This window comes from Phalaenopsis equestris, unplaced genomic scaffold (assembly GCF_001263595.1).
Source record: "Phalaenopsis equestris unplaced genomic scaffold, ASM126359v1 Scaffold000661, whole genome shotgun sequence".
Taxonomy (NCBI): domain Eukaryota; kingdom Viridiplantae; phylum Streptophyta; class Magnoliopsida; order Asparagales; family Orchidaceae; genus Phalaenopsis; species Phalaenopsis equestris.
The window spans coordinates 87547-115474 of record NW_018165101.1 but is presented as its reverse complement, the minus strand read 5'-3'; the positions used below and the strand labels follow the sequence as shown (position 1 = coordinate 115474).

Here is a 27928-nt window from a genome sequence, read left to right as displayed (position 1 = left end):
ATAGGCCACATTTCGTTCTTCTTGGGCACAATCAAAGCTAATACAACTTAAGAAATAGTACTCTTACGAGCTAACCCCTAAATCATCTAATTCTCATTTCATTTTTGTAGCAACTCATACATTGTTGGTCGCATTTAGCAAGCTAAACGGTTAAAGAGCACTGTTCTTGAAATAAGAATTATGAAGAAACACGCGCAGAAGTGATAATCCAAGTAATAGGCGGTCAGTCAGAATATATGAAACTCCTCCAATAGAAATCATATTGTCTTAAGTATCAGCTCCTTCATTCTTATTATTACATCTAACATCATCAAAGCCAACCCCACTGGCGCATCTCTTATAACATGTTGAAATATAGTATGATGCAATAGAACTCTCATCTTTGTTTAAGTATTTAGTATTATTGCTTCCTTCAATGTAAAAGCATAATACATTTCCGCCCTTCATAAATGAATAGATATTTTTATGGCAATAATGAAGTGTAGTCTTATCATACTATCATGATCGGCCCAATGGAATATGGCATGCATTTAGAAGGACTTTATCACACTACACTTGATCTTATAGCTCGTCTTCAATAGAACACTCTAACATACATCTCTTGTCAATACTTATATCACTCATCTTCTTCTATCAAATAAATGAATATGATTGAAAATATTTTCTGGTAGTGTGATTCAAAATATTTACCATAGGTGTAGACAACACATTCTCACAACTATCTTCGTCTATAATAATGCTACACACATTCTCCTTCACAGTACAACTGGTATGGAAGATGTTATTTCTAAGCATTATTGACCCCTCTTCGGTTCAATCTGTAGAACTTGTCAAACCATGAGCATCTTATCATTTGTGGCACCTAGTATTTCTCTCCATTTTCCTCTTCTCCACAGTTTCAACTATATGATTCTTCCACTACATCCCACTTAATATAAAGATCGCAATTGGATAAAATATGTTCATATTCATGACACTAAAACACTTCATAGTTGAGAAAGTCTTAGGAGTACTGGCCCAATCAGTTCCTTCTTCACTTATGATGGTTTCTCTTCACAAGGTGCATGTTTGGGCACTTGGGTTAGTGTGCTCTTAATGCCCGGCCTAAAAACTTACTCCACTTCTTGGAGCCGCCTGATGAACTTACTTAAGTTCATATGATTATCAAAATCTGATAAATAGAAATTCACACTATAAGTCACCATCTCTCCACTATATTCAATACTGAATCGACGTGGCATCGACTCTTCATCACTTGAGACTACTTGGTTAAAAAGAATTTCATCTTCTCTAATCGATTGGTTATCATTACTGTTGTTGATTACTTCATTATGTTGTGCTCTTTCAAAAACAGCGAACCTCTGTTACAAATGAAGTAGCCATCACTGCATATCCTCCATATTAAACTTTTGAACATCTCCCTAAGAGTTTCTTCTAGGCAGCATGATACTTGCTCTTCACTTCACCTAAGGTAGAATTGTGGATGTAAGTTTGGTCGAATGTTTAGTTTTAGGTGGAGGTTATAGAGACAGTTTTTGGGGGAGGTAGCAAGGTTAGATTTTGAAGGATTAGGGTTAAGGTTAGATATTGAGATTAATAATTAGCTTTGATACCAAATGCCACCATTCTATAGTATCTAGAAAGCGTATGTGGATCGAAATAAATGCTGGAGATGTCTGAAAAATAGTAAAAAATATGAGAATTGACAAGAATTGGAGGAAAACTTATCATGATTGTTGTCCAATATAGAAGACAGTAGGGTAAAACCAATCGTTGGCAATTTCGGCAAGACATGGATAACAGGGAGGATCTAACATCTGTTCTCTTCAACATACAACCTCACCACTTGAAGGAGAAATGTTTGAGCCTCTGAATGGGCGAAAATAAAAACATACCCAAGCCAAGGTCCCAGTTCCACTTGCATTATTATTGAAGCTCGACTTAATCATCTGAGCCTCCAATTTTGGGGAGATTTCTAAATGCTAGTTCTTCAAGCAACCTAATGTGTTCAGTGAGCGCAAAGAGGTTTCAAAAAGTGCATGAGAAATGCTGCAGCCTTCTCAAGTGCGTAATCAATGAAAATTGGACAAAGCTAAAGTGAGGGATTTCCAGTTACATGCAAACCAAAAATGCAAATCATACCCTGAATGATTGGAAAAGATTATGCTCCAGAGATGCAATCGTCGGCAATATCAGCTTCTCCGACAAAAAAATTAATGAATTAATAACAGCCAAAAGGGAATAAATAAATAGTCTTCCGCCAAATCATCAGATCCTAAGGGCGCAAGAAAAAAAGAAGCAAATAAGAATGTTGGAAGATTTCCTTAGCTGGAAAAACACATAGCTCCGAACAAGTCACAGCTGAATCGATCCAGACTCCGCCGAATCATTGGCTGCTCCAGAATCATATCGGTTTATGGAAATAGAAAGCAAATCAAGGAGACGGGATAAACTGCCAGGGATTTGAGGAGGGTTTGGGTGATTACGAGACAAATAGGTCATAGTAACACAGATATAGCCCGACTACCAAGAAGAATCTCCCCGTCGGCCTTCTACAAGATGTATTTTCCATGGACCTGCTACCAGGAATCAGTTTTTAAAAGACTAATTAGTTAATTCTTAATCATCTTTAAAATATAATATGTAAAAATATGCAAGTATTATTACCCACAAGACTAGATTTGGCGATTCTTCTTCTCTCTAGGGTTTATCAAGATTTTTCTCTTTATTTATCTAGAAATCTCTTATCCTTTCTTCTCTATGTTTTTCGCTTCTTCGTTGTTAGTTTTTCATTATATTTCGGGGCTCTTGTCCCTTTTATGTTTTCCTTTTTGATGGAGCATTTTCCTCCTCTCTCGGCTACTTCTCAATCACTTTTAGGACCTACTTTGTCTCTTAATTGGAAGTGTCATCTCTTGTAATCTTACTAGTTCTTCAAATTTTTGTTTGTCTTATAATTCTTGTGTGACAAATAGGGTTTCTTTTTTTCAATCAAGAAATTGTTGATGGATCTAAGCAAAGTAGTCTAGCTCAGTTGGATATGTGATTGGTATGTGTCATTTCTAAGGATAATCGCAATTAGCTATCAATAAAGTAGGGAAGTTGAAAGGTATTGTTGATCTTCTTTCTTTGCTTGAAAGTTTTTTTTTATTATTTAATTTTACTTGTGTTGAGGTTTTGACATAGCCTTGGTGGGTGGACCATGGTTCATTAATGGAAAAACATCTATTTTCAAGAAGTGGACTCGTGATTATATTCCTATTAAGGAATATTTTAAAGATGTTCCAATTTGGGTTAAATTTCCTGATTTACCTCTTTGTTATTTGAATGAAAATGACATTTCTAATACTGCTAGTCAAAACGGTATTCCTTTGGTAGTTGATTCTTTAACTTCTATGTTTTCTCGGCTTTCTTTTGACAGAGTTAATATTCAAATAAACATTCTCCCCTCTTCCTGATTTTGTTCTCTAGACATTAAATAGCATGAATTTAAACAGCATGTCATTCATGAATGGAAACCAACCCCTTGTAAGGCTTGTAATATTTTTGTTAATGACTCTTAATCTTGTCATAAAGTTAGTATTGTTCAATCTAAAGAAGTTGCTCTGGTTTGCAAAGGAAAGAATTATAATAAAATTTATTATAATCAGAGATTTCAAATAAGTAACAGTTGACCACATAGTCCTATTAGGGTTTCTACTGTTGATGTTATGCTCATAATTCTTCTAGTAGTTCTCATACTTTAGAGAGAGTTGTGAAATAAATCTTATCGTTTCTAAGATTCTTACTATCAATTACTTTGAAATCTAACTTAATATTTTTTATGCTAATATGTTGAATTTGGAAAATAAGAATGATCATAATTTGCAAAATCATAAAGATGTTGATTTGTGTAATGCTGATTTATTTTTTTTTAATGCTTCTGATTTTGTTTATATGGAGGCTGTTGATGGAAATGTCTTAAATCAAAATATTATGGTTATAAATATTACTCATATTATGAAAAACATATTATTCCTAATTTATTTACTGCAACTTGTTCTGTAGTTTCTACTCCTTTTTCCTCTATCGCTAGGGCATAAAAAGGGAAATCTAGAGCTAGAAATGTTACCCGCTAGTCTCTTTATTTTTTTTTATTATGTTTTATCTTAATATTCTTTTTTAAAATGTTCATTGGTTAGCAATGAAACTCATGTTGTTGATTGCAAAGAGATTATATGGAGAATCATGTCCATATGATTTCTCTTTTAGAGACTACACTTTTTATTTCTTCTATTAATGATAATTTTTTTTTGTTCAAAACTATAGACATTTTAATAAAGAAGGTACTCTACATAACTTTGACATTTTTTTATAAATCGGTGTATTTGGATAAATTGAACTTTGATGTTCTATCCTATTCTACTATTGATATCAATTTTTAATATATTCATGGTTTTATTATTTTTTATTCTAATGTTAAATTTTTTTTGTGACTTTTCTATATGCAGATAATAGTGCTACTATTAGAAGAAATCTTTGGAATTTTTTTATATCTTTTGGTGATAATATTAATGATCATTAGCTTTTGTTGAGTGACTTTAACTACATTTTAGAGTTAGTGAAATGGTTGGTAGCCTTCCACCAACTCCTTATAAGCTAACTATTTTTAATAATTGTATTCTTATATCTAGTATTTTTAAGTTACAAAATATTTGTCGTAAGTTTAGTTGGTATAACAATCAACTTGATAATCCCATTGGATGATTTTTTGATAAGGATTTTTGCAATGTTTCTTGGGTGGATAGGTTTTCTTATTCTTTTTTAAAGTTTTGGATAATTCTACCTTGGTTCATTCTCATATTTTTGTTTCTCTTATGACTTGTTATGTTCTAAAGCATAGAGTTTTATATAAGAATTTTTGGAGTAATTGATTCAGTTTTCATAAGCTTGTTCAAGATGCTTGGTGTATTAATGTTAAAGGCGATCCTCTATATTCTCTTTGTAATAATCTAAAAATATCAAAGATACTTTTAAGCATTAGAATTGAAATAACTCTAACTATCTCTATGAGTGCATTTTGAGGCATAAAAAGTGAGCAATAAACTATTTTAAACAATTTGGATATCAATCTTCTTTATAAAAATTTACTTAGCCAAGTTTCTCTTAATCAAAGATAAGTTTCATAATGTTATTTCTTGTAATTATAAATGGTTAAAATAAAGGATTAAGTGTGAATGGCTATTAAAAGGTAAAGTTGATGTTAAATTTCTTTATCAAAAGCTTAAAGTTAGAAATAAATCTAATTTCATTAAATAAATTTTAATCAATGACATTTATCTTCATCATCATCAAGATATTGCAAGTGAAGTTATTTCTTTTTTTAAGTCATTGCTTATTAATGTTATTGAGGTTCCCAGTTCTGTTTTAATGAATTTCTTATTATGTAGTCAATTTCTGCTTCGCATAGTGAGCATTTTTTTCTTTTTGATGGAGCATTTTCCTCCTCTCTCGGCTACACTTTAATTAATAATTTTTCTAATGAAGAAATTAAAATTTCTTTTTATTTTTTTGGGAGTTGTAAATCTCCTAACCTTCATGGTTTTTCATCTAAACTATTTTAAGACACTTAGAATATTATTGGGAATAATAGCATTTATGTTACAAAATATTTTTTAAAAATCTAATAAGCTTCCCATTAAAATTTAACATGTTGTTATCATTTTAATTCCTAAAAGACATGGTGCTCAAACTTTAAATGATTTTTGTCTCATTTCTTTTTATAATACTCTATAAAAAGCTATTGTAAGCTCTTAGTTGATCATATTAAGATTGTTCTTTGTAATAATATTAATCTTTTTTCAGTCTGCTTTCACTGAAAGAAGAGATATTGTTGATAATGTTATTTTGGCAAATGAGTATTTATTTGGAATTAATTATATTGATTTTGATAAGAAATTTTGTTCTAAAATTAATTTACTTAAAGCTTTTGATAAACTTAATCATACATTTCTTTATGATAGAATGGTCAGATTGTGTTTCCTTATTAATTTTATTTGTTGAACTAAGACTCATATGGATGATGTTTATGTTCATGATATAATTAAAATTGAAATGAATAAATACTTTGCATTTTCTTATAGTTGCACGTCCTTCTTCTGTATTAAATGTCTTATAACAAAATAGTAGTATGAAAAATACATTTAGCTACAATGAGATATAATCTGAACTTATCAAAAGCATAAACAATTGCTAATAAATTTTTCTCAGTAGTGACATAATTAATTTGAACTTCATTCAGAGTTCTATTTGCATAATATATAATTTTAAGATTAAACATATTGCTATCATTTTAATTCCTAAAAGACATGGTGCTCAAACTTTAAATGATTTTTGTCTCATTTCTTTTACAATACTCTATAAAAAGCTATTGTTAAGCACTTAGTTGATCATATTAAGCTTGTTCTTTGTAATATTATTAATTTTTTTCAAGCTGCTTTCACTAAAAGAAGAGATATTGCTGATAATGTTATTTTGGCAAATGAGTATTTATTTGGAATTAATTATATTAATTTTTATAAAAACTTTTGTTCTAAAATTAATTTACTTAAAGCTTTTAATAAACTTAATCATACATTTCTTCATGATAGAATGGTCAGATTATGTTTCCCTATTAATTTTATTTGTTGAACTAAGACTCATATGGATGATGTTTGTTTCCATATTATAATTAAATTTGAAATGAATGAATACTTTGCCTTTTCTTATAGTTTGAGGCACTGTTATCTTTTTTCTCCTTATTTATTTGTTATTATTATGGATGTTTTTCCTCTCATGATTGATACTCAAAAAATTTTTTATCATTCAACAAGGTTTTAATAAAATTAATAATATTATTTATATTGATGATATTTATTGATTAGGATATTGATCTTTTTATTATACATCAACTTGCTAATGTTATGAACATTTTTAGTTTTGCTTTTAATTTGGACATTAATACCTTTAAGTGTACTATCTATTTTTAAGAAAGTTGATTAGGATTCTCTTCGTAGTATTAATGGTATAAAATCATTCATCTTCCTTTGGAAATGTCAGAGTATTACTATAAATTGTACTAAATAGATTGTCAAATTATATTTGATAAGTTTCTTATATGATTAGTTAGTTGTAAGCAAAAAAGTGTTTTGTATGACCGGGTGGTTCCAATTAATAAGTTACACTATAAGAAGTAATTATTATTATTGGTTTTGCTTCGTATATTTAGCTAAATGTATTAGGAAAAAAATTACTTCTTTGATTAATAATTTTCTCTTTCATAATTGCAATGAGAAAAATAAATCTACAATTTCTTGGCATACTACTTCTCTCCTAAAATTTTCTGGGGTCTTGATATTCCCTCTTTAGAAAAATATAAATTGAAAGATATTTGGAAATATTTCCATTCTAATTCTCTATTAGCTAATTGGAGTATGGACTATTATGACACTTTGTGCTTTAAATATATGTCTAAAATCTCTACTTTTTGAAAAGATTTTATTAAAATTACTTTAACGATTAGAAGATATCTTATTTTTTAAGTTAATTCTAAAAGTAATCTTCTTTATGTTTTGTATCATTGGCTTAATGGATCCTCTTTATTTGTATAGTCTTTTTCGATATATGTCTTTGTTGTTTTGCTTCTGATAGTGGAAAATTTATTTTTTTATGTGTAGTCATAGAATTAGAAACTAGAAGAATGTTATTCTCTCTTCTTTCTTCTTTATTGTTTGTTGTAGATGTTGCTTCAAATTTGTTGTAAGCTCTTTCTATCAGACATTTTATTATTTTGAATGGTTAGAGACTTATATTGAAGTTACAGTTTGAAGTTTTTGTTGTTGGAGGATCTTCATTCTTTCATTTGGTGTTCTCTTGGCTTCCTTAAAGAGTTAATTTGACACACTTCTTCGATTAAAGGTCTGCTTGGTTGTTACTTCCAAGCGCTCAATCACCTGCTTTAAGTTGTTGTTTCATCCTTTTTGTTGTTTTTGTAAGAAGTTGTGCCGCTTGTCATCCCTTTTGTTTTTTTTTTTTTCTTTTTTTTTGTTTCTGTGGTTAAGTTTTTTTTCAAAAATTTACTAGTATGAAGCTCAAAACATGTGCATTTATTTCTTCAACATCCAAAACTTCATAATTATTTATTCATCATCTAAAACTTCTTTTTGCTCGAAAATAATCTCTCTCTTGGAACAATTCACACGATGTCATTTCTGAATGTGTGGAAAGTAGTCTTACTTCTCCTTGCTCCACAATACAGCTACAACCGCATCAAGATGAAAGTGGTTGTAGGTAGCACTTGAAACCATTCCGACCACAACTCTCCTCATCTTCCTTTGAAACCATTCCAACCACATGAGCTATAAGTAACATCTCTGCACTAAAAAGTCAAAAATCACCCAATGGGTGTAAACCAGTCAAGCTTGAGCGAGCCTGAGATTTGTGTATGTTTGGCTCATTCAATTTTTGTTTTATTCATGCTCGGCTCATGTTCGAAATATCTTATTAAAGAGTACTTGTATTTGACTCAATTTAAAATTATTTGTTCGAATTAGACTTGTGTTCAGCTCGAATATAATTCAAACAAAACCAAAAATAATAATAATAAATTAAATTATTACTATTAAATTAAAAATTTTATTTTATTGAACAGATTTTGGATGGCACGCATATATAAAGCTTAATTTCTTTCCCAAAAAAAATTCATTACTTCACTTTCTATAGAACTTTTCTCACAACCGATATGTGGTGACGTTGTCCTCGTTCCTTGCTCCTGCATCAGCCCACAATATTTACTTTATAAACACCCAAATTAGCCTTTTTTATGCCCAGTTACGTACATACTACCCAAATTTTATTTACATATTTAACACCAGTGTTTATATGTTTTTATAATTATACCACCTAAATATAATTTTAAAATAATAAAAATTAGCATTTTTAATACAGATAAAAGTTAATATAAAAAGATGAAAATAAAAATAATTACTTAATTATTGAATTATTTCGAGGCTAATAAAAAAGAGCATGAACGAACAAATATTACTTGTGTTCGACTTGTTTATAAATCGAGTTAAAAAAAAGTGTTCATGTTCAGCTCGTTTGCTTAGTGAACGAATCGAACGCAGACTATTTAATGAGCTGAATACGAGTTGTTTGCGAACGAGAAGAACTTTTTTTTGATAGCCCTACCCCTAAAGAAACATTGTCGTACCTAGAGGATGGGCATTAGGAACAAGAATCCATAGCTCTTTCAGGTCTATATTTATACAAAATGTAATTGTCGCATATAAAAATAACACATTGTTTATTTTTATAACCCCCAAAGTTAGCAAAATCATTTTTTTAAAATCCAAATTTGTCATGTAAGTTGCACCCAAGGATAAGAGTGGTGGATCAAGAAGGAGAGATAGAGAGATTGTACACAGATTTGTACCATCCGGGTGAACTGGTGTATTCCCGAGCTCTATGACCCATTTTATATATCAAAGAGAAGAATTACAAAGATGGGAATGAGAGAGGAGCTCTCTCTGGAGTATGGGTCTATCTTTGAGAACTAAAAATCTCTTTTTTATAAGTGTTGGACTCCCTATTTATAGATGATAGAGTGTATAAATAAAAATAATTGCTTAATTATTGAATTATTTCGAGGCTAATCGAAAAGAACATGAACGAACAAATATTACTTGTGTTCGGCTTGTTTATAAATCGAGTTAAAAAAAGTGTTCATGTTCAGCTCGTTTGCTTAATGAACGAATCAAACGCAGACTATTTAATGAGCTGAACACGAGTTGTTGGCGAACGAGAAGAACTTTTTTGATAGCCCTACCCCTAAAGAAACATTGTCGCACCTAGAGGATGGGCATTAGGAACAAGAATCCATAGCTCTTTCAGGTCTATATTTATACAAAATGTAATTGTCGCATATAAAAATAACACATTGTTTATTTTTATAACCCCCAAAGTTAGCAAAATCATTTTTTTAAAATCCAAATTTGTCATGTAAGTTGCACCCAAGGATAAGAGTGGTGGATCAAGAAGGAGAGATAGAGAGATTGTACACAGATTTGTCCCATCGGGGTGAACTGGGGCATTCCCGAGCTCAATGACCCATTTTATATATCAAAGAGAATGATTACAGAGATGGGAACGAGGGAGGAGCTCCCTTTGAAGTATGGATCTATCTTTGAGAACTAAAAATCTCTTTTTTACAAGTGTTGGACTCCCTATTTATAGATGATAGAGTGTCATTAAAATAGAAATTATACTTCAACCTCTGTTTTAATGAAGAGCTTGCAGGATATTTCAGTCATTTCATATTTGACGACCGCTTTTAGCATCCTTTGATGTTTTTGAATTCTCCACTCGACAGATTTCTACTTAGGTCAAAAGAGATGTCGTCGGTCGATCATTTTGTCTAGAATTCGGGCGACCAATGCTTTTGGTAGCGATTCAGGTGTGGACGTTGCGTGTGGTTGGGTTTGGATGGTCGACCGCTTAATTATTGGCAGTAGATCTAAGATAACCAGCTGATTACCTGCAAAGATGGCCAACCATACATGGTCGATCAAACTTTTTCTGATAGCCAGCTAGGGATGGCTGACCGACTGGGAGGTAGAGCTTCTGCTAATTGGTTGAAGAATCCCTTCATATTTTCTGTCATACATGTTTATCTATTATTGATGAGGCAAGATAATACTTAGTTGTTCATCCTTAGGCCACTTGGTTGGCCATAAATTCTCTAACCAAATATTTTGCTTTTGATTTGGTTTGCCAAAATACTTCGAGTTCCTGCAAGGTATTTTTTCATGTTTATATTAAGTTCCGCAAGTTTCTCACTTCTTGGTAGTGATAGTGGCGTTGAAGACATGGAAAGTTTTAAAATAAAACAAATATTAGAATAATCTTTATTTATTATCATAAATAAACTCCCTAGATTTTCCTGCCCAAAACCATTATATATAGGTGCTAGAGAGGCAACCACATCTTCTCGAGTTTGTACAGTAAATCTAAGATAACCAGTTGATTACCTGAAAAGTTGGCCAACCATACATGGTCGATCAGACTTTTGCTGATAGCCAGCTAGGGATGGCTGACCGACTGGGAGGTAGAGCTTCTGCTAATTGGTTAAAGAATCCCTTCATATCTTCTGTCATATATGTTTGTCTATTATTGATGAGGCAAGATAGTACTCAGTTGTTCATCCTTAGGCCACTTGGTTGGCCATAAATTCTCTAGCCAAACATTTTGCTTTTGATTTGGTTTGCCAAAATACTTCGAGATCATGCAAGGTATTTTTTCATGTATATATTAAGTTCCGCAAGTTTCTCACTCCTTGATAGTGAAAGTGGCGACAAAGACATGGAAAGTTTTAAAATAAAACATATATTAGAATAATCTTTATTTATTATCATAAATAAACTCCCTAGATTTTCCTGCCCAAAACCATTATGTATAGGTGTTAGAGAGGCAACCACATCTTCTCGAGTTTGTTTCTCTTCCAGGCTTTTGTTCATTATTCACAATTTTGTTATGGAGAAAATATCTAACTCTATGATAAAGCTGGTTGATAAAGCTAGGATACTAGCTGCTCTCGTGGTCAGATCACACCGACCCGAGGGTGAGCCATCGAGGAAGAAATTAGCCAAGTGGCCGAAACTGATCAAAGTAGTGATGGTGGAAGATTCATCTCATTCAATTTGCGATATTCTGGGGTAAACTTTACCCAAGGCTGACGGAGAATAAAATGTCTCAACAAAAAAAAAAAAACTTCCTTTGAGGTGCAAACCAAGCAGAAGGTTATGAATATTACCCTTCTAGTTGATACTCAACGAATTGACGGAGATGACCCTCTATCTAGTGAGAAGGTGTCGACAAATCATTTCCCATCCCGTGATGTGGGTGGAGCGAGCTGGTCTGAAATGAATCAGATTCTAGGTAAATTATTCCCCTTTTTTTCTTTTTGAAAAACTTGATGCTTACTATTGGCTTTTCTTTTCATAGATGAGGATCCTCACGTCGGATAATTGTCGGCCGGCGTTGGAGGTGGTGAGTCGATTCTGTGGACAAATCTGGCTCCTAAGGTATTGACTGGTATTGAAGAAGATGTGGTCAATCACTTCTCCAAACCCGATGAGGTGCAGGGTGAAACCTTTTAGATATGTTGGTCGTTCTCTAGGACCTTAGCAAGTGGAGGCAATGCTGGCTCGACTGAACTGACGCGACAAACGATGGGGGCAATTCATCAACAAAAGCACGGGTAGAAGTTTTCAGATTTTCTTCTCTAGCAACAAGCAGTAACATGATCCTAAGGCTGCTTTATGCTGATACTTTGAAATTGGGGAGGTGAAGAAAATAGGTCAAGAGACAAACAGAGGTGCTATTTTCAAGCAGGGAAGATGTTTCAGGTGTGAAAAAGTAAGTAGGAACTTTCAGGTGTTGAATATGAAAATAAACGTGTTTCGAGTGCTATGTCAGTAACCCTCTCTTTTTTTAATAAAGCAATTACATACATATCAGACATTTCTTATGTATTTACATATCTTATTCTTAAATTTTATTATTTACATTCATATCATTTCAATAGTTAATATCACATCAAATATACCATTATCACCTCTTTTCATGAATAGATTTATCACGCCAAACTGTTATAAAGATAAATATGAAAGTTTGAGTGTTAGATATATAAATATAAAAGAATTGTATGCTATATATACAAATCTATCTCAGTAACCCTCTCTTTTTTTTAAAAAAGCAATTACATAACATATCAGACATTTCTGATGTATTTACATATCTAATTCTTAAATTTTATTATTTACATTCATATCATTCCAATAGTTAATATCACATCAAATGTACCATTATCATCTCTTTTCATGAATAGAAACTGTTATAAAGATAAATATGAAAGTTTGAGTGTTAGATATATAAATATGAAAGAATTGTATGCTATATATACAAATTTCTCTTTATTAGAGACATTTAGATACACATTACACAATTCTTATGTATTTACATGTCACACATATATTTTCATATTTACCCAAAACATGAATATTTTTTGCAACAAACTTGTGCATGGCACATGTGCCTTTTTGTTTATGACAATATGTATGTTGAAAACTTTTATGAATTTTTTTTTTAATCTCTCTTTAATGAAAATTTACATTTATGTTTTATTTTCTTAGACTTGGATTCAATATATTATATGCATTTACATATCTAGCACCTAAAATGTTATATTACATTTATGTGGGCAATGCGTGCTAGAATATTCGTGGTGGTAGAGTAATGGATTATCATCTTAGCGTTGCGCGAGAATTTAATGCACACAGATAAAAGAAGAGAAGTAAGCAGGAGGAGACACCTCGACAATTTTATGTGAAAAATCCTTGAAAAGGAGAAAAACTACGAGGTTTAGCCCAGCTGAAATAATTCAATATGAATGATGAGTACACATGTCCAATATTCTTTTAAATTATGGAAGATAGAATTACAATGTTACAAAAATATAATCTGGCTGCAGTTCTTAGAGACAACAAGTTGCAAAGGTCATTGTTGATTGTTGGGGAGATAGTGGTCCATTGTGAGTGTTGTAGATGGTTGCTCCAGAAACGTTGATTAGTCAGAGAAGTCATAGTTAGCAGTTACGAGAACTGTGAATCACGTAGACTGTAGTGGGCGAATATTGATGACATTTGTACGCCGCTGAGGCCGGATTCAGGAATTGTATGAGTTGATGACCACTTAGGTCGTTGGGGCGAGTATTAATGACGTCCGTAGGCCGCTGGCGCCGAAGTCGGGAACTGCATGAGCTGATGACCATGTAGGTCGTTGTTGGCAAATGGACTGTAGTGATTAGTGGTGAGCAGTGGTGACGTCTATAGACCGTTGGGACCGGAGTCGGGAGCTGCATGAGCTGATGATCACGCTAGTTGTAGTAGGCACATGAATTGTAGTGGTGAGCCCTTGTCCCACAGCGGGAGAAGATTACTAGATTTTCCAAGTTACGATGTTGGCAAACGACGTCTGGTCGGCGGTGGTTGATGACGATCGTCGGTGGTCGACGAGTGACAGTCGGTGATGGTCGACGACGATCAACAGTGGTCGACAACGAACGACGGTGGTTAATGGTGATCGGCGGTGTTCGACGACGGTCGGCGGTAGTGCTGGACTTCAACTCCTGCTCAAAGCCTCAAGTTCTCTCCCAAGTCTTCCGAACCCCTCTCATGAGAGGGGTATAGGGTGTCATTGATGCATAAATATAAATCATTTTGATCGGATGGTCCACAGTGCTTCCTTCGATCAAACTGTGTTTGATGGACATTTGAGTGTCTTAACGATGTCGGAATTGAGCAATCTTGAGCTCGTTGGGTTCGTCTTATCGAGACGCTCGACTCGACTATAAAATTGTCATATTCGACATTTTTTTGACTTTCCAAATGTGTCCGACGAACTCCTAAAAGGGGTTTAATAACTTAATCTGAGTTTGATTTAACTCAGATTAGACTAACTTTTATATCATTAGGCTCTTCTCATCAAGCCGGTCAGTTTGACCATAATTTTTCTGAAATCTGAGCTTTGTATGACTTTTTATCAAGATTTGAACATTTTTTGCTTAAAATATTGCCTCGAGATTCATGTCATGCTTTGAGATTCGTGTCATATGATAAAAATTTGTTGGTGGTGTATCAGTGGGCTTCATATTAACAATTCGTGCATGAATTGAATCTTTATTGATAATATGTCAAATAATTCATGTTATACATTTAAATATGAGAGTTCATGTGTTATATATGTAATTATATCATAGTCCTACCCTCATGCTTTTAACTCTTTTTTTTAATGATCATTTATCAATGCCTCAATCTTGAGCTTATTGGGTTCGTCTTATCGAGGCGCTCGACTCGACTATAAAATTGTCATATTCGACATTTTTTTGACTTTCCAAATGTGTCCGACGAACTCCTAAAAGGGGTTTAATAACTTAATCTGAGTTTGATTAACTCAGATTGGACTAACTTTTATATCATTAGGCTCTTCTCATCAAGCCGGTCAGTTTGACCATAATTTTTCTGAAATCTGAGCTTTGTATGGCTTTTTATCAAGATTTGAACATTTTTTGCTTAAAATATTGCCTCGAGATTCATGTCATGCTTTGAGATTCGTGTCATATGATAAAAATTTGTTGGTGGTGTATCAGTGGGCTTCATATTAACAATTTGTGCATGAATTGAATCTTTATTGATAGTATGTCAAATAATTTATGTTATACATTTAAATATGAAAGTTCATGTGTTATATATGTAATTATATTATAATCCTACCCTCATGTTCTTAACTCTTTTTTTTAATGATCATTTATCAATGCCTCATAATTTTTGAAGTCATGCCTCATAATGGTTGGGACTCATTTAGTTCATCATTACTGCCCGCACGTGGATTTGGATGTCAAATGACTGCCAATAAAGTTAGAATTATAATAGAGTTAATTATAGGGGTTGTTTCTCTTTAGATGTTAATAATAAAGTTATTTTGGATTCATGCTTATTGAAACTCTTTGGATTTTAAAAGAGTAACAATTATAATAAATTGATGCCATGTTTTGGAATCATTTCATACTTTATCTTGTAAGTCCCATCAGTATGTAGCAGGAGCTAGCTTATTTATGAGTTGTTTTGCAATTCATGTCATTTTTAATCAATCCATTTCCATCACTATGTGAGGACTTCTTATTTAGGGTATGTTTGGGGCAGCTTGTGCGTTTCAGGATAAGCTGCTTATCCTGAAATGCGGCCCACGGGCCGGCTGGGGTTAACCCGCGGTCTGCATTTAGTGTAAAAACCTAAACGCAGTTTCAGATAAGAGTCATTTTTAATCAATCTATTTCCATCACTATGTGAGGACTTCTTATTTTAGTTATATTCATGATATTCTTACGTATTTACATATTATATTTTTTTGCACATTTTTTTTATATATTGTTTAATTTAGAAAATTTTTCGTTAAACAAATCCCAAGCATTGATTAAACCTAAGAAAATGATAATGGAAGCTGGAAGAAAATGTAAATTGCAATATAATGTGAACTGCAGTATCATAAACTAAGATTTCAATAAACATGCAACAGAAGCTCCATACATTACAATATATATTAGGAAATAACAAAATTTCAATACAAAAATTACAGATGAATGCAATTCTTCTTCGAAAGTCAACAGAAGAAGGGGAAGATGGGAAGTCGAACCCATTTTGGGGATATAAATCCTTGCGTGGAAGTCGATAAAAAGTTAGGAGCCCACTAGTTGATTCCAACAATTGAGATTGAGAAGATCTAAGGACCACATTTTAGAATGACATCCCAAGCCATAATAGATTCAAAAATATAGATAAAGCAGTTGACACCAATAGGAACAAGATGGAATTCACCTTAGTGAGACCATTTTCGATATTGTTCATTTTTAGAATCAAGAAGGGAATTTTCTTTCGAAAGAGTTTATTAATAATGGTTTTTTTCATGTTTCATTTGATTAGTATCAATGCATTCCTCATTAAGAAACACTATGGTGCAGTCACAGCTGATGTGGTCTCGATCAAAGCAAGCTTCAATTCAGGTATGTTCAGGTCTTTTTCAAACGGATTCCACATTGCTCCACCCTTTGTTCAAAGAGGCATTCGATCTTGGTGCAAAACAATTGGTCCCACTTTGCATTCCCCCAAGTCGGTCATTATTTTCTGGCTTTACATATTGTGATTGCTTCCTTGTCCATTTTCAAACAATTGATGGATCAGTTTGTCAACGTTGCTGCTAAGGGATTTTGACTTGCGTTTCTGCAAGTATTCGGAGTGCTTAAAGTGTTACTAGCTGACTTGACTATTACTTATTCTAACGGTATACCTAGTGATTTATGGTTTAAATACTATAATTTTAAAAATATATTTTATAACTTTAATAACTTTATTTTCCATGATTCATTAGTACTCACCAGGAGTTGCTCAACTGCACGTATCGTTCAAGTAATAAAGAATTTTCTTTAAACCCAGAATATCGATCTCATAAATAAGCGAGTTAAGAAATCCCTTAGCCTAAGTTCTAGTCTACTAATATTAGGTCTTAGTTTGAAATTTTCGAAAAGTTTGATTTTTCTAAATTCACTACTATACTCTAAAATTAAAGCTAACTAAATTAAATAAAATCCTAATCTAGTGGGGCTGGTTAAATTTTAGAAAGTTCTATATAATCAAAATCCCTTCCCTCATGCAATTAACATAGTGGCATAAGTAGTATAAGAATTAATAGAGTTATGTAATAATTTTTGTGCCAACAAGGAACATATCTCTTCCGAGTGTATAGGCACGTTTAGTATTCTATTAGTTTTACACAACTAGCAGAGATGTGAAAGTGGTTAAAAAGCCTTACAACTCATGGTAAGACACTCATTCACTTACATCAATTGTCACCTAGAAGCTCCTAATAGAAATAGATCATGAAGTATATTTCCTTTAAAAGTTGCATTGCCGCCTAAACTACTTCACCATAGCCATTTCTACAATAAATTCATGTAGTCTTTTCTGATTCATAATCCTCCTAACAGTTCTCTCTAGTTCTGATTCGTAGGGTTCAAGGTCTGCAACTCTAGAACTATGCATACAAATTTAAAGACTTAACTAATAGAATAAATATACAGTACTTTAAGCAGTCAAAATTATTTCTTTTATTTTTGATTTTCTTTAAAACACAATAATTAAACACACTAAATAATAACATTACAATTTCTAAATCTAAGTCTTTCAGGTTCAACTAAAATTCTCCTAAAGTTCTTACTGTAGCCTCCCCAACAATGACGCCAATTGACTTGACCGCTACTTACTCTAACAGCATACCTAATGATTTATGGTTTAAATAATTATAATTTTAAAAATATATTTTATAACTTTAATAACTTAATTTTCCACGATTTATCACTACTAACCAGATATAAACACATGTGCACGTATCATTCAAGTAATATAGGACTTTTTTTGAACCTAGAGTATCAATCCCAAAAATAAGCGAGGTAAGAAATCCCTTAGGCTAAGTTCTAGTTTACTACTATCAGGTCTTAGTTTGAAATTTTTAAAAAGTTTGATTTTTCTAAATTCACTACTATACTATAAAATTAAAGTTAACTAAATTAAATAAAATCCTAATATATTGGGGCTGGTTAAATTTTGAAAAGTTCTATATAATCAAAATCTCTTACTTCATGCAATGAATATAGTGGCAAAAGTAGTATAAAAATTGATAGATTTATGTAATAATTTTGTGCTAACAAGGAACATATGTCTACCTACCATCTTCCAAGTGTATAGGTACGCTTAGTATTCTATTAGTTTTATACAACTAGCAAAGATTCAAAGGTGGTTAAAAAGCCTTACAACTCATGGTAACATACGCATTCACTTATATCAATTGTCATCTAGAAGCTCCTAATATAAACAAATCATGAAATATATTTCCTTTAAAATTGCATTACCACCTAAACTAATTCACCATAGCCAATCAGAAAATGTGAGTCCACTCAAGTTGTCAAGTCACCGCTCATCCAAGTCTCAGTCTCAACTTACAACAAATTTTAACATAACCTATAACCAATACGTTATGCAATGAAGCAACAGAGATATTACTCATCACATAAAAATTAAAATTATTCTACCATAGAACAAATTTTCCTACACATGCGACTACTTCATCATAAGAGGAAGAGTAAGGAAAACTAATCACTAAACATGAAGAAAGCACACAAATTCTTCATTGCAAATGACATTGAAATCATACAACTATATTACAATAATTCAAAGGAAATACAAAAAGAGTCCAAGATTTATCTTTACATAAGGTTCATGCCGTCCTTGCACAGCAAATAGTAATCCCTTACACTTCTATTCAAAGTCCCAAAAGTCACCAAAACTCCAAAAGATACCCCCCCACTTACACACACACACACACTACCCCTCACACTCACTCGCCTCTTCTTAAAGAGACACCAAGTCTCATTTAATATAACCCTTGAAATTCCCAAGAGTCAATTCATATGCCCCTTCAAAATTCGTCTAAATACGTTGAATTTTAAGAAAAACCAATTCTAGCGCTTAGGCGCCAACCTTCTAGAAGCCCTGGTTAATTGTCTTGCACCTAGACCCCGGATCCTGACGCCATAGCACCGGGCTCTCTGTTTTCACGTGCAGATTCTAATGTGTAGGCGTCAAAAGCTGGCGCCTAGGCGCCAGTTCACTTTTTGCTCATTTGCTCCAATTGACCCCGTTCTGCTCCTTTTTCGCAGCTTTTTCTCCAAAACTTAATTTGTTGTACATGAAACTAAAAACATGCAAAATACCTTCCTTTAAAGTACAATATCATTAAAAATAATATAAAATGTATATAGTAAAAATAATATAAAATGTATATAGGCGTGTCTCTAGCATTGCATGGAGTCATAGACTTAAAGTTGTTTACCCCTATGGAAAAATCACAGCCTGCACCGAGACGTTACTACACACAAGTAGATAAACGACCACCTCTCGTTCCTCCACCAAGCACCTTGTTGAAAACTTGAAGTTCGGAATTTACCTGATTGTTCATCCTCCATGGAAATTTCCATCTTCTGATCCATGCTCATCTCTGTCTTGAGCTTTAAGTGGAGAACACAAATAAGGGATCCCTTTAATTTGCTTCTCGATTTGCACATCCATGGGCATGCCGTCGAAGTGGTCTCATTTCCCATCCATTTTCTGAGGCTTAACAACGTCCTCTCTCGGTCTACCATCAAAGCTGACGACAAGTTGTCCACCAAGATGGAGCACTCTCTGCTCCAGAGCATCAACCTCCATGGGATTACAAGTTCCATCATCATGCTTCTCACCAAAGCACTTTTGGTCGTCTTGTTCTCCTCGTTCACGTCGTTGCCATCCCAGCTTGCTTCAATCACGTCTGTATCTTAAGGAAATTGGAAGGCCATTCAATTTTCAACATAATAATGAAGGGAAGCAGGTAGAGAAATACTCCCCGCACGCACAAAAATAGAGGTGAAAAATAATTTATATAATGTAAATATAGGGGTGCTACGATCATTATCCATAATATTATAATTTTCAATCCTTTATCTGTAAATTTTATAGTTTTGTATTTCATAATACTACTACTACTACTACTACAACAACAACAACAACAACAACAACAAAGCCATAATCCCACTCTATGGGGTCGGCTACATGAATCCTTTTTTCTCCAAAATTTTTATATCACATAAAAAATATTACTATTTTTATTATTAGAGGGTACAATACCCCTTTTTTTATAAAAAATTAAAATAATATATATATATTATAATTGAAACTTAGGTGTTAAATATCTTGAGTGGCATGTACCAAAAAATAAAAATAAAAACGTGCCGTTGTACTGATACAGTACAGCATAAGCATAATATACAATTTATTCCATATATTTAACAAAAAGACACAAACTTGACTGCTACAATTATAAATTATTAAAGCACAAACATGAACAACTATACCAACATAAACTTTTAGCATAATCTTCGCAGCATTCAAACTATACGGCTCACTGTTTTTCGAACCTCGTACGGTTTTAAAATATTAACCCACAAAAAACAAAAAAGATAAAAAAAATAAAAAACAAAAAACAAGAAGCTCGACTCTTCTAGACCGAGGGCGATCCCCAAAAACACCAACCGCCACATGGTCAGTCGCTCTCACTGCGCGAGCTCCTCACGCACCAGAGGGAGCCCTAACGAATTGCCCCATCCCGGCTTTCGACAGCGAAGCCATTAACGGCCTTTTCACGCCGCCGGACGCCGCCGGGGACCCAACCTCCCTTGTTCCAGCCTGCAGCTTCCGCGGGTTTAAATTGAGGCTTTTATCGTTGTAGATATCCCACCACCTCTTCACGAGCATCCGTATGTCCTCCCGATTCATATTCTCCTCCTTCCCCGTGAAACTCCATGGCTTCGATCCAGCCGCACAGTAGTGAACCACCTTCACCTTCTGCAGATCAACCTTCTCAGGGTGTCTCCACAGCATAGCCATTACCAGATTATACTCCAGCGGGATAGGCTTGTAGATGTTCCTGAAGTACATGTTGAGGAAATCCTAAATTGGGAATCGATGTTAGCGGATAGATTTAGAATTAGACGTTTAGGGATTTTGATATCGATTAACGATTTTACCTGCTCTGCGAATAAGGTTGGGGTAGTGATTTCAAGCGTGGAAAGAAGGGATTTACCAGTGGAGACACTTGGCTCAAAAACGAACATACCGGCGTTAAAATAGAGGGATGGAGGAGGGCCGAGCTCCGCGACAGGCCATGGCCGACGATCAGGGCATTGCTGGCAATACCCTATTTCGTACTGCTTCGAGTGGCTCCAGGTCTTCTCGCAGAAGCAATCCATCACCGCATAGAAGTAGCCGTCGGGCAATTCGAAGAGATTGTCAATATTGTCGAACACTTGGATATCCGCATCGAGATAAACCATTTTCTTGTACTCCACAAACTGTGAGCAAAATCCAAATCCATATCAAAATCAAAAAACAAAAATCATTCGTAATCGAAATTCGGAAAGGAATGTTGAATCGGCTTACATCCCAGATACGTAGCTTGGAGTAGTTAATGACGTAGTAAGCCATGGCAAACCTGGTCTGGTTCGGCGGCGGGTGCACAGGATCGATCTCGCGAATAATGCAGCCCTGCAACTCCAGCTCTCGGCGATGGCTCGCGGGTACATCGGTCAGCACCGCAACTATCAGCGGGTAAGCCGATCTTACCTTTCTCAAACCCTTCGCAAGCCCCACCACGCCATTAACATAGTCTCCATCACCAGCAAGAAAAGTAACGAAAGCCCCTCGCTGGACTACATTTGGCTTGTTGAATCCTGCAATGGCCGCAACAGCACGTCTGGTTTTTTCCGGAGCCATTTTTCGCCTTCTCGAACAAACGACGAAACCCTAGGAGAAAGAAAAGGAGGGAAGAGAGCGTGAGTGACGAAAAGATCTAAAAATGGAGAAGATCTTTACGATGCAATATCGAGATATTTGCTAGTGATTATAAGAATAGGTTGGTCTGCTTATATAGCCATAAGAGAAGGGTTTTATTGTAATTTATTATGGTTTCGACGAAACTACCACATTACCCAACGCTAATCTTTGTTTTTACCGACAATGGAATGACATCCACCGTACACGTGTAATTGTTTAAAAGATCGACCGTCACTGCAGGGGAAGGGTTGTGATTATGGAATTTATTTTTGTTCTGGCAACTCGCGCATTACTTTTCTTAACTTGTATCGGATCATTGGAATGTAATTGTCGTAACTGCTGATCAACATAAACGACCAGGATCATCTTTGAGTTATGAGGAATATGTTTGTTATAATGTCTACAATTTAAAATTAGTTCAGAGGTTGTTAGTTGACCAGTAACAAAATCGAGCATTTACATATATGCCACCTAAATATTATGATATTATATATATGTAATATCAAAATATTTATATTTACATATATACCACTCAAAACATTAAAGTCGCATAAAAAATACGTCCATGTAAGCCTTCAAAAAGTGAAATACATTCTTTATGGTAAGAAAAATGTAAATATCAACTTTTTTGAGGTTAACTATGTAAATACATGAGAATTGTGTGGTATGCATGTAAATTTTCTGAATCCCTTTCCTCCGATGGACAAATGGATGGATATCCATGGTTGGAGTACTTGCGGCTCCCACGGTGCCACGTGGAGGTTGAAAACTTCTTTGAGGTTATGGATAAGGTCTAAGTATGGTACCACTCAATTTTTATGAATTTATTTATTTAGGACCAAAATTTTAATATTTTTTTTATATTATACGGCCTAAAATTTTCTCATCATATAAAAAAAAATTATGAGTATTTTAGCACTTAAAAAATGAAATAAATATTTTCATTCATAAAATAAATTTTATTATTAGATATAGTAATAAGTATTTTCTTTCAAATTGAACTTTTATAGTACCCCTAATATTCCAATACCACAAATAGTAATCATGTATCTATATAATCATCCTAAATTATTTATGTGAAGCTTGAATAACATAAAATTAATATTCGATCAAATTCAGTTATCTATTCAGTTAAACCATCTTTAATCTCGCTACAATATCTTTAAATACAAAGTTTCTAGCTTGCCTATAAAAGTTATTGATCATTTGATTTTTAGAAGAGAAATTAGTATCAATTTTTAATCTGAGCTTCGAGTCAAGCTTCTCTCCAAAGGTTCTTCAAAATTTCTACTTTTTATTTTTTAATATTTTCTAACAATTTATTTTTCCTCTTTTTTTGCCCTTTTTTATTTCTTTTTTTTCTTTCTTTTTGTTGGGGATTGCTATATTGAAAATTTCTACATTTAATTTTTTAATATTTTCTAACAATTTTAAGCTTCCTCTTTTTTTTTTCCTTTTTGATTTCTTTTTTTTTCTTTCTTTTTGTTGGGGATTGCTATATTTGGTTTAATTACTATTGTTGGAGATCAGTTGTTAATTGAATTACTAATTTTTTTCCAAATCTTTTAGGAAACTCATGTCACTTTTACTTATATGTTTTGTTTATTATTAGTTTTCACCTATTCTTAACTACTACAACCACCTTTATTTATTTAAATTTTAAAGCTATATATTTTTTTATTTAAAGTGCAATATTAACACATGCACATGCAATCCCTCCTCCCAAACTTATTTATGACACCACAAATGCAAATGCAACAAAATAGAGAAGAATTTGGTGATCACTTTTACTTATATGCTTTATTTTATACTCCAGTACATTTTTAAAGTTCTCATTATTATCTTCAAGAAGTTTAAAAAAAAATTTCTATTACAAACAAGAAAAATAGTTTTGCTACCTAATTTTTGATGGCTTTCCTATCAACTATCTTGATATCAATTTTTGATAACAAAAGTATCCAATGAAATAGTGAAAGTCTGACATCCTTCTTAGTTACAAGGTATTTAATTACATAGTGGTTAGTCTGGACTTTAACTTTATTGTCTATTACGCTAGACCTAAACTTGTCAAATGTAAAAACTATATCAACTAACTCATCCTCTGTGCTGGTATAATTCAGTTGTGCTTCATTCATAGTCATACTCACATAGTATATCACATAAGAAATCATATCTTAACACTATTCAAACACTAACCCTACAGTATAATCACTAGCTTCACACATTAGCTCAAATGGAATCCCCTAATTTGGTGTAATAATAACTGGTGTAGCGGCCAAACTTTTTTTTAAACATGCAAAGACCACTGATCATTCTTCACCAAACACAAAAGGCACATTCTTCTCTAATAAATGACATAAAATTTTGGATATCTTAAAGAAGCCCTGAATATAACTAAGATAGAATATTGCATGCCCATGAAAACCGTTAATCCTTCTAAAAGGTGTAGATGGACATAATTTCTCTATAACTTGAATTTTAGACAGCACCAATTCTAAACTTTTCTCCAATAACTTATGTTGTACAATCTTTTTACAAACCATAAATGATATTTTTGTTGATTCAACACCAAATTAGTCTCTTCACACCATTGCAAAACCTTTGATAGGTGTTCAAGAAATGCATCAAAGGACATGCCAAATTTAGAGAAGTCACCCATAAATACTTTTATCCTTTTTTCTATCAAGTTTGAAAAGATCACCATCATACGTCATTGACAGTAACACTAGCATTACAAAATCTAAAAGGCATTTTCTGAAGACAAAAGTTTCATAATGACTGGTAAAGATGTTTTATCTTGAACTTATGGAGCTATAAGAATTTGATGATTTCTACAATACTATCTAGGAAATAGGGGTTCCTTATCAATAAATCCAATATATAGTCAAGAAATTGCAAGAGAAAGTGATAATTTCTAGTGGTTTTTTTATTTATTTTCTAATGTGTATGCATATTCTCCATCACTCTTTATAGTGAATGTAAATTTTTTTCTAGTCAATTTACACTACTATCACACCTCTTTTCTTAGGGGCATAATGTATCGGGCTAACTCATGCACTATCTAAAATGGGGTGAATTATTTATGCATCTAACCTCTTTAATATCACCTTTTCAACACCTCTTTCATAACATATTTTAGCCTGATCTAAGGATAAGCTTTTGGTTGATGATTTTCTTCTATCAAAATTTTATACATGCATAGTGATGGGTTTATACCATTTATATCTACTGTGGTCCACATAAAAAAATTCTTAAAATTCCTCAATATTATCATTAACTCTGTCTATTACAATTCTATTAATTTTGATTAAATGATGATGGGGAAAACTAAACAATCTTCTAAAAATACATATTTCAAATGTTTAGGGTGAACTTTAAGTTCTAATTCACGTGCCTAAACTAAATATAATATTAGGGGTTAAACTTAAAATTCCTCAATATTCTCATTAACTCTATCAATTGCAATTCAGTTAATTTAGATGAAATGATGATGAGAAAAGCAGAATTTTCTTCTAAAAATACATATTTCAAATTTTTAGGGAGAACTTTAAGTTCTAATTCTTGTGCCTTAACTACATATAATATAAAATGCCTCATTGTAGATGATAGATAGATGGTGCACGATCCACCATTAGGAAGAGGTAGTCATATATAGCTCTCCCAAGTAAAGTCTCTTCATGCTAGTTCATCAAGAGGCTTCGACTTTGTCAGCTCCAAGGATAGTCGGGATAAGCCTTGCAACATGGATTGCTTGGGCTCAAGCAGGTTCATTACGATCTCCTTATATCGGAGCTCTCCTCTATCTCTGGGTGACTGCTCTAGGTGACACAAATTCCTTAAACTTTCAGATTATAATTAGTTCTTCAATTAACCTCAAAAGGTAGCAACACTCTTCAATGACTTGCCTATGTTCTCTATGATAAGTGTAGTACCTTTTCAGATCCTGAACATATCCTCTTGCCTTCATCAGGGTGGGCTTACGAAAGTACTCCTTATTTTAGATGGTTTTCACTATCTCTTCCACCAAGAATTGTAGCAGAATACGTTGGGGTATCTCATGAGTCAAGGGCTGAGATCTTTTCTCGAAATGGCATTTTGTTCGTCTTTCCTGATTACAAACTCATCCGTGGAAAGAGCGGACTCCTTGCTTCTGCATGTGAGTTCTCCCTTGGAATATTTAATGGTGGTACTCGAATCAAGGTCTAGTCATTAGTTGTGTGTGGTGATTCTTCCTCCATTCTTTTATTTGGAAGTTCCACATTAGGGGGTACGAATGTCTTGCTCGCTAGAGGATATACTCTTCAGCTAATGTATGGTTATTAGTGAGTTTTAATAGCTTACCAACATTTTCAGGTGTTGAAGTCTAAGCATGTATTGGAAAGAACCTTCTCTTAGCCTCTGAGCTAGGGTGACATTAGCAAAAAGAGGTTCTAAATTATATACTCTTGACATTCCTTCTAAAAATGGGCGATAAAAGCGCAAAATGTCTCTCATGTTCCTGGAGAAGCTGTAGGAAGGTTTGTGAGCATTTATGAGGTTTTTGTGTAGCAATGAACTACGAGATGAACATCCTTGTGCACTCCACAAAAGAGTTTATTACTTCTAATGGCAAGTTATCGAATCATCTGAGGATAGGCTTAATCAAATTCATTAAAAAGTCGACACTTAAGTACGTCATTTATTCTTAGAAAACATATATTAGATTCAAAAGAGACGTCATGAACGAAGGGATCTGGTCTTCCACGATAGGAATCCATAGTTGGGAACATTCTCCAGCCAGCACGGTCATGGCGTTTCTGCACATCATAGTTTGACGGGGCCAACCCTTGTTGTATTCTAGCATTTTTCGTCTTCTTCGTTTGGTGTCGATGAAAAGAGTTCTCTTGGTGTTGCTATGAGTTCACCTCTTCAATGCCAAGGGTCTGTTGCTATGGTGGTATGGCCGTTACTTGAGCGAGGTTTCCACTAAACATTTCTATCATATGTTCCTTGAGCTCACTGATCTGTAGAGTGACAAACTCCATGGTGCAGTCGATGTTGCTTACAACTCTTTATGATTTAGTTCTTCTCATTGTGTGGCTTAGGGCTGTTAAAATAACTCATTGTTTGCGAACAACTCGTGTTAAGCTCGTTAAGAAGCTCATATTCGATTCGTTCGTTAAGTTAACGAGCCAAACACGAATACCTTTTTTTGTGTTTGATATGCGAACGAGTCGAACACGAACAAAGATTTGTTCATTCGTGTTCGACTCGTTTTGGTTCGAAATACTACTCATATATATATAAATGTATATATATAAATGATGAAGACGGACAAAGATTTGCTCATTCATATTTGGCTCATTTTGGCTCAATATATATATATAATTGACTACAAGGCTACAAAGATTTATAATCAATTAAAATTAAAAATTAAAAAATAGAATAAAAATCATTAAATTATATTTAAATGATGTTTTAGTATAAACAATAAGATTTAATTCTTGCCTCAACCATTAACATCGTATGACTGCGTGATTAGGATTATCAAAACGACTCTTTGTTCGTGAACAACTCGTGTTCGACTCGCTAAGCAAACGAGCCGAACACGAGCAGTGATATTTTTTACGAGCCGTACACAAATTGAGCCAGGGCTAGCTCGTGTTCGGCTCATTTACACTTCTAGTGCGACCAACCTTTGCATCTCAAAAACCTCTAATCTTTGAAATCTAGCTCATTTACTCATTTGCTCCCTCTTACATTCTCTCTCTCATTTTCTCTCTGACAACACTATATTCCATCTGTGTGATTCATTCAAGGACCAAAAGGGGTTTAGCATCCTAAAAAGGTATGCTGAATGTGTATCATGATACATATAATATTGATTTTAAATATTTTTA

General features: G+C 33.4%; 1 protein-coding gene and 1 long non-coding RNA gene across 3 annotated transcripts in view; both read right to left on the bottom strand.

Moving 5' to 3' along the window:
- Positions 1-2565, bottom strand: part of LOC110030126 — a 32993-nt gene extending 30428 nt beyond the window's left edge. For both annotated transcript variants that reach the window (XR_002294622.1, XR_002294621.1), the window contains exon 1: positions 2143-2565. This is a non-coding gene — a long non-coding RNA (uncharacterized LOC110030126). The remainder of the gene's footprint in view (positions 1-2142) is intronic.
- Positions 2566-20502: 17937 nt separating this feature from the next.
- LOC110030123 (galactinol synthase 2-like) lies at positions 20503-22096 on the bottom strand. Its single transcript, XM_020732701.1, has 3 exons — positions 21657-22096; positions 21245-21568; positions 20503-21167 (listed from the first exon to the last, which is right to left on the bottom strand). Exons 1-3 carry the CDS (start codon positions 21987-21989, stop codon positions 20787-20789), a joined length of 1038 nt encoding a protein of 345 aa, XP_020588360.1. The 5' UTR covers positions 21990-22096; the 3' UTR covers positions 20503-20786.
- Positions 22097-27928: the final 5832 nt, after the last annotated feature.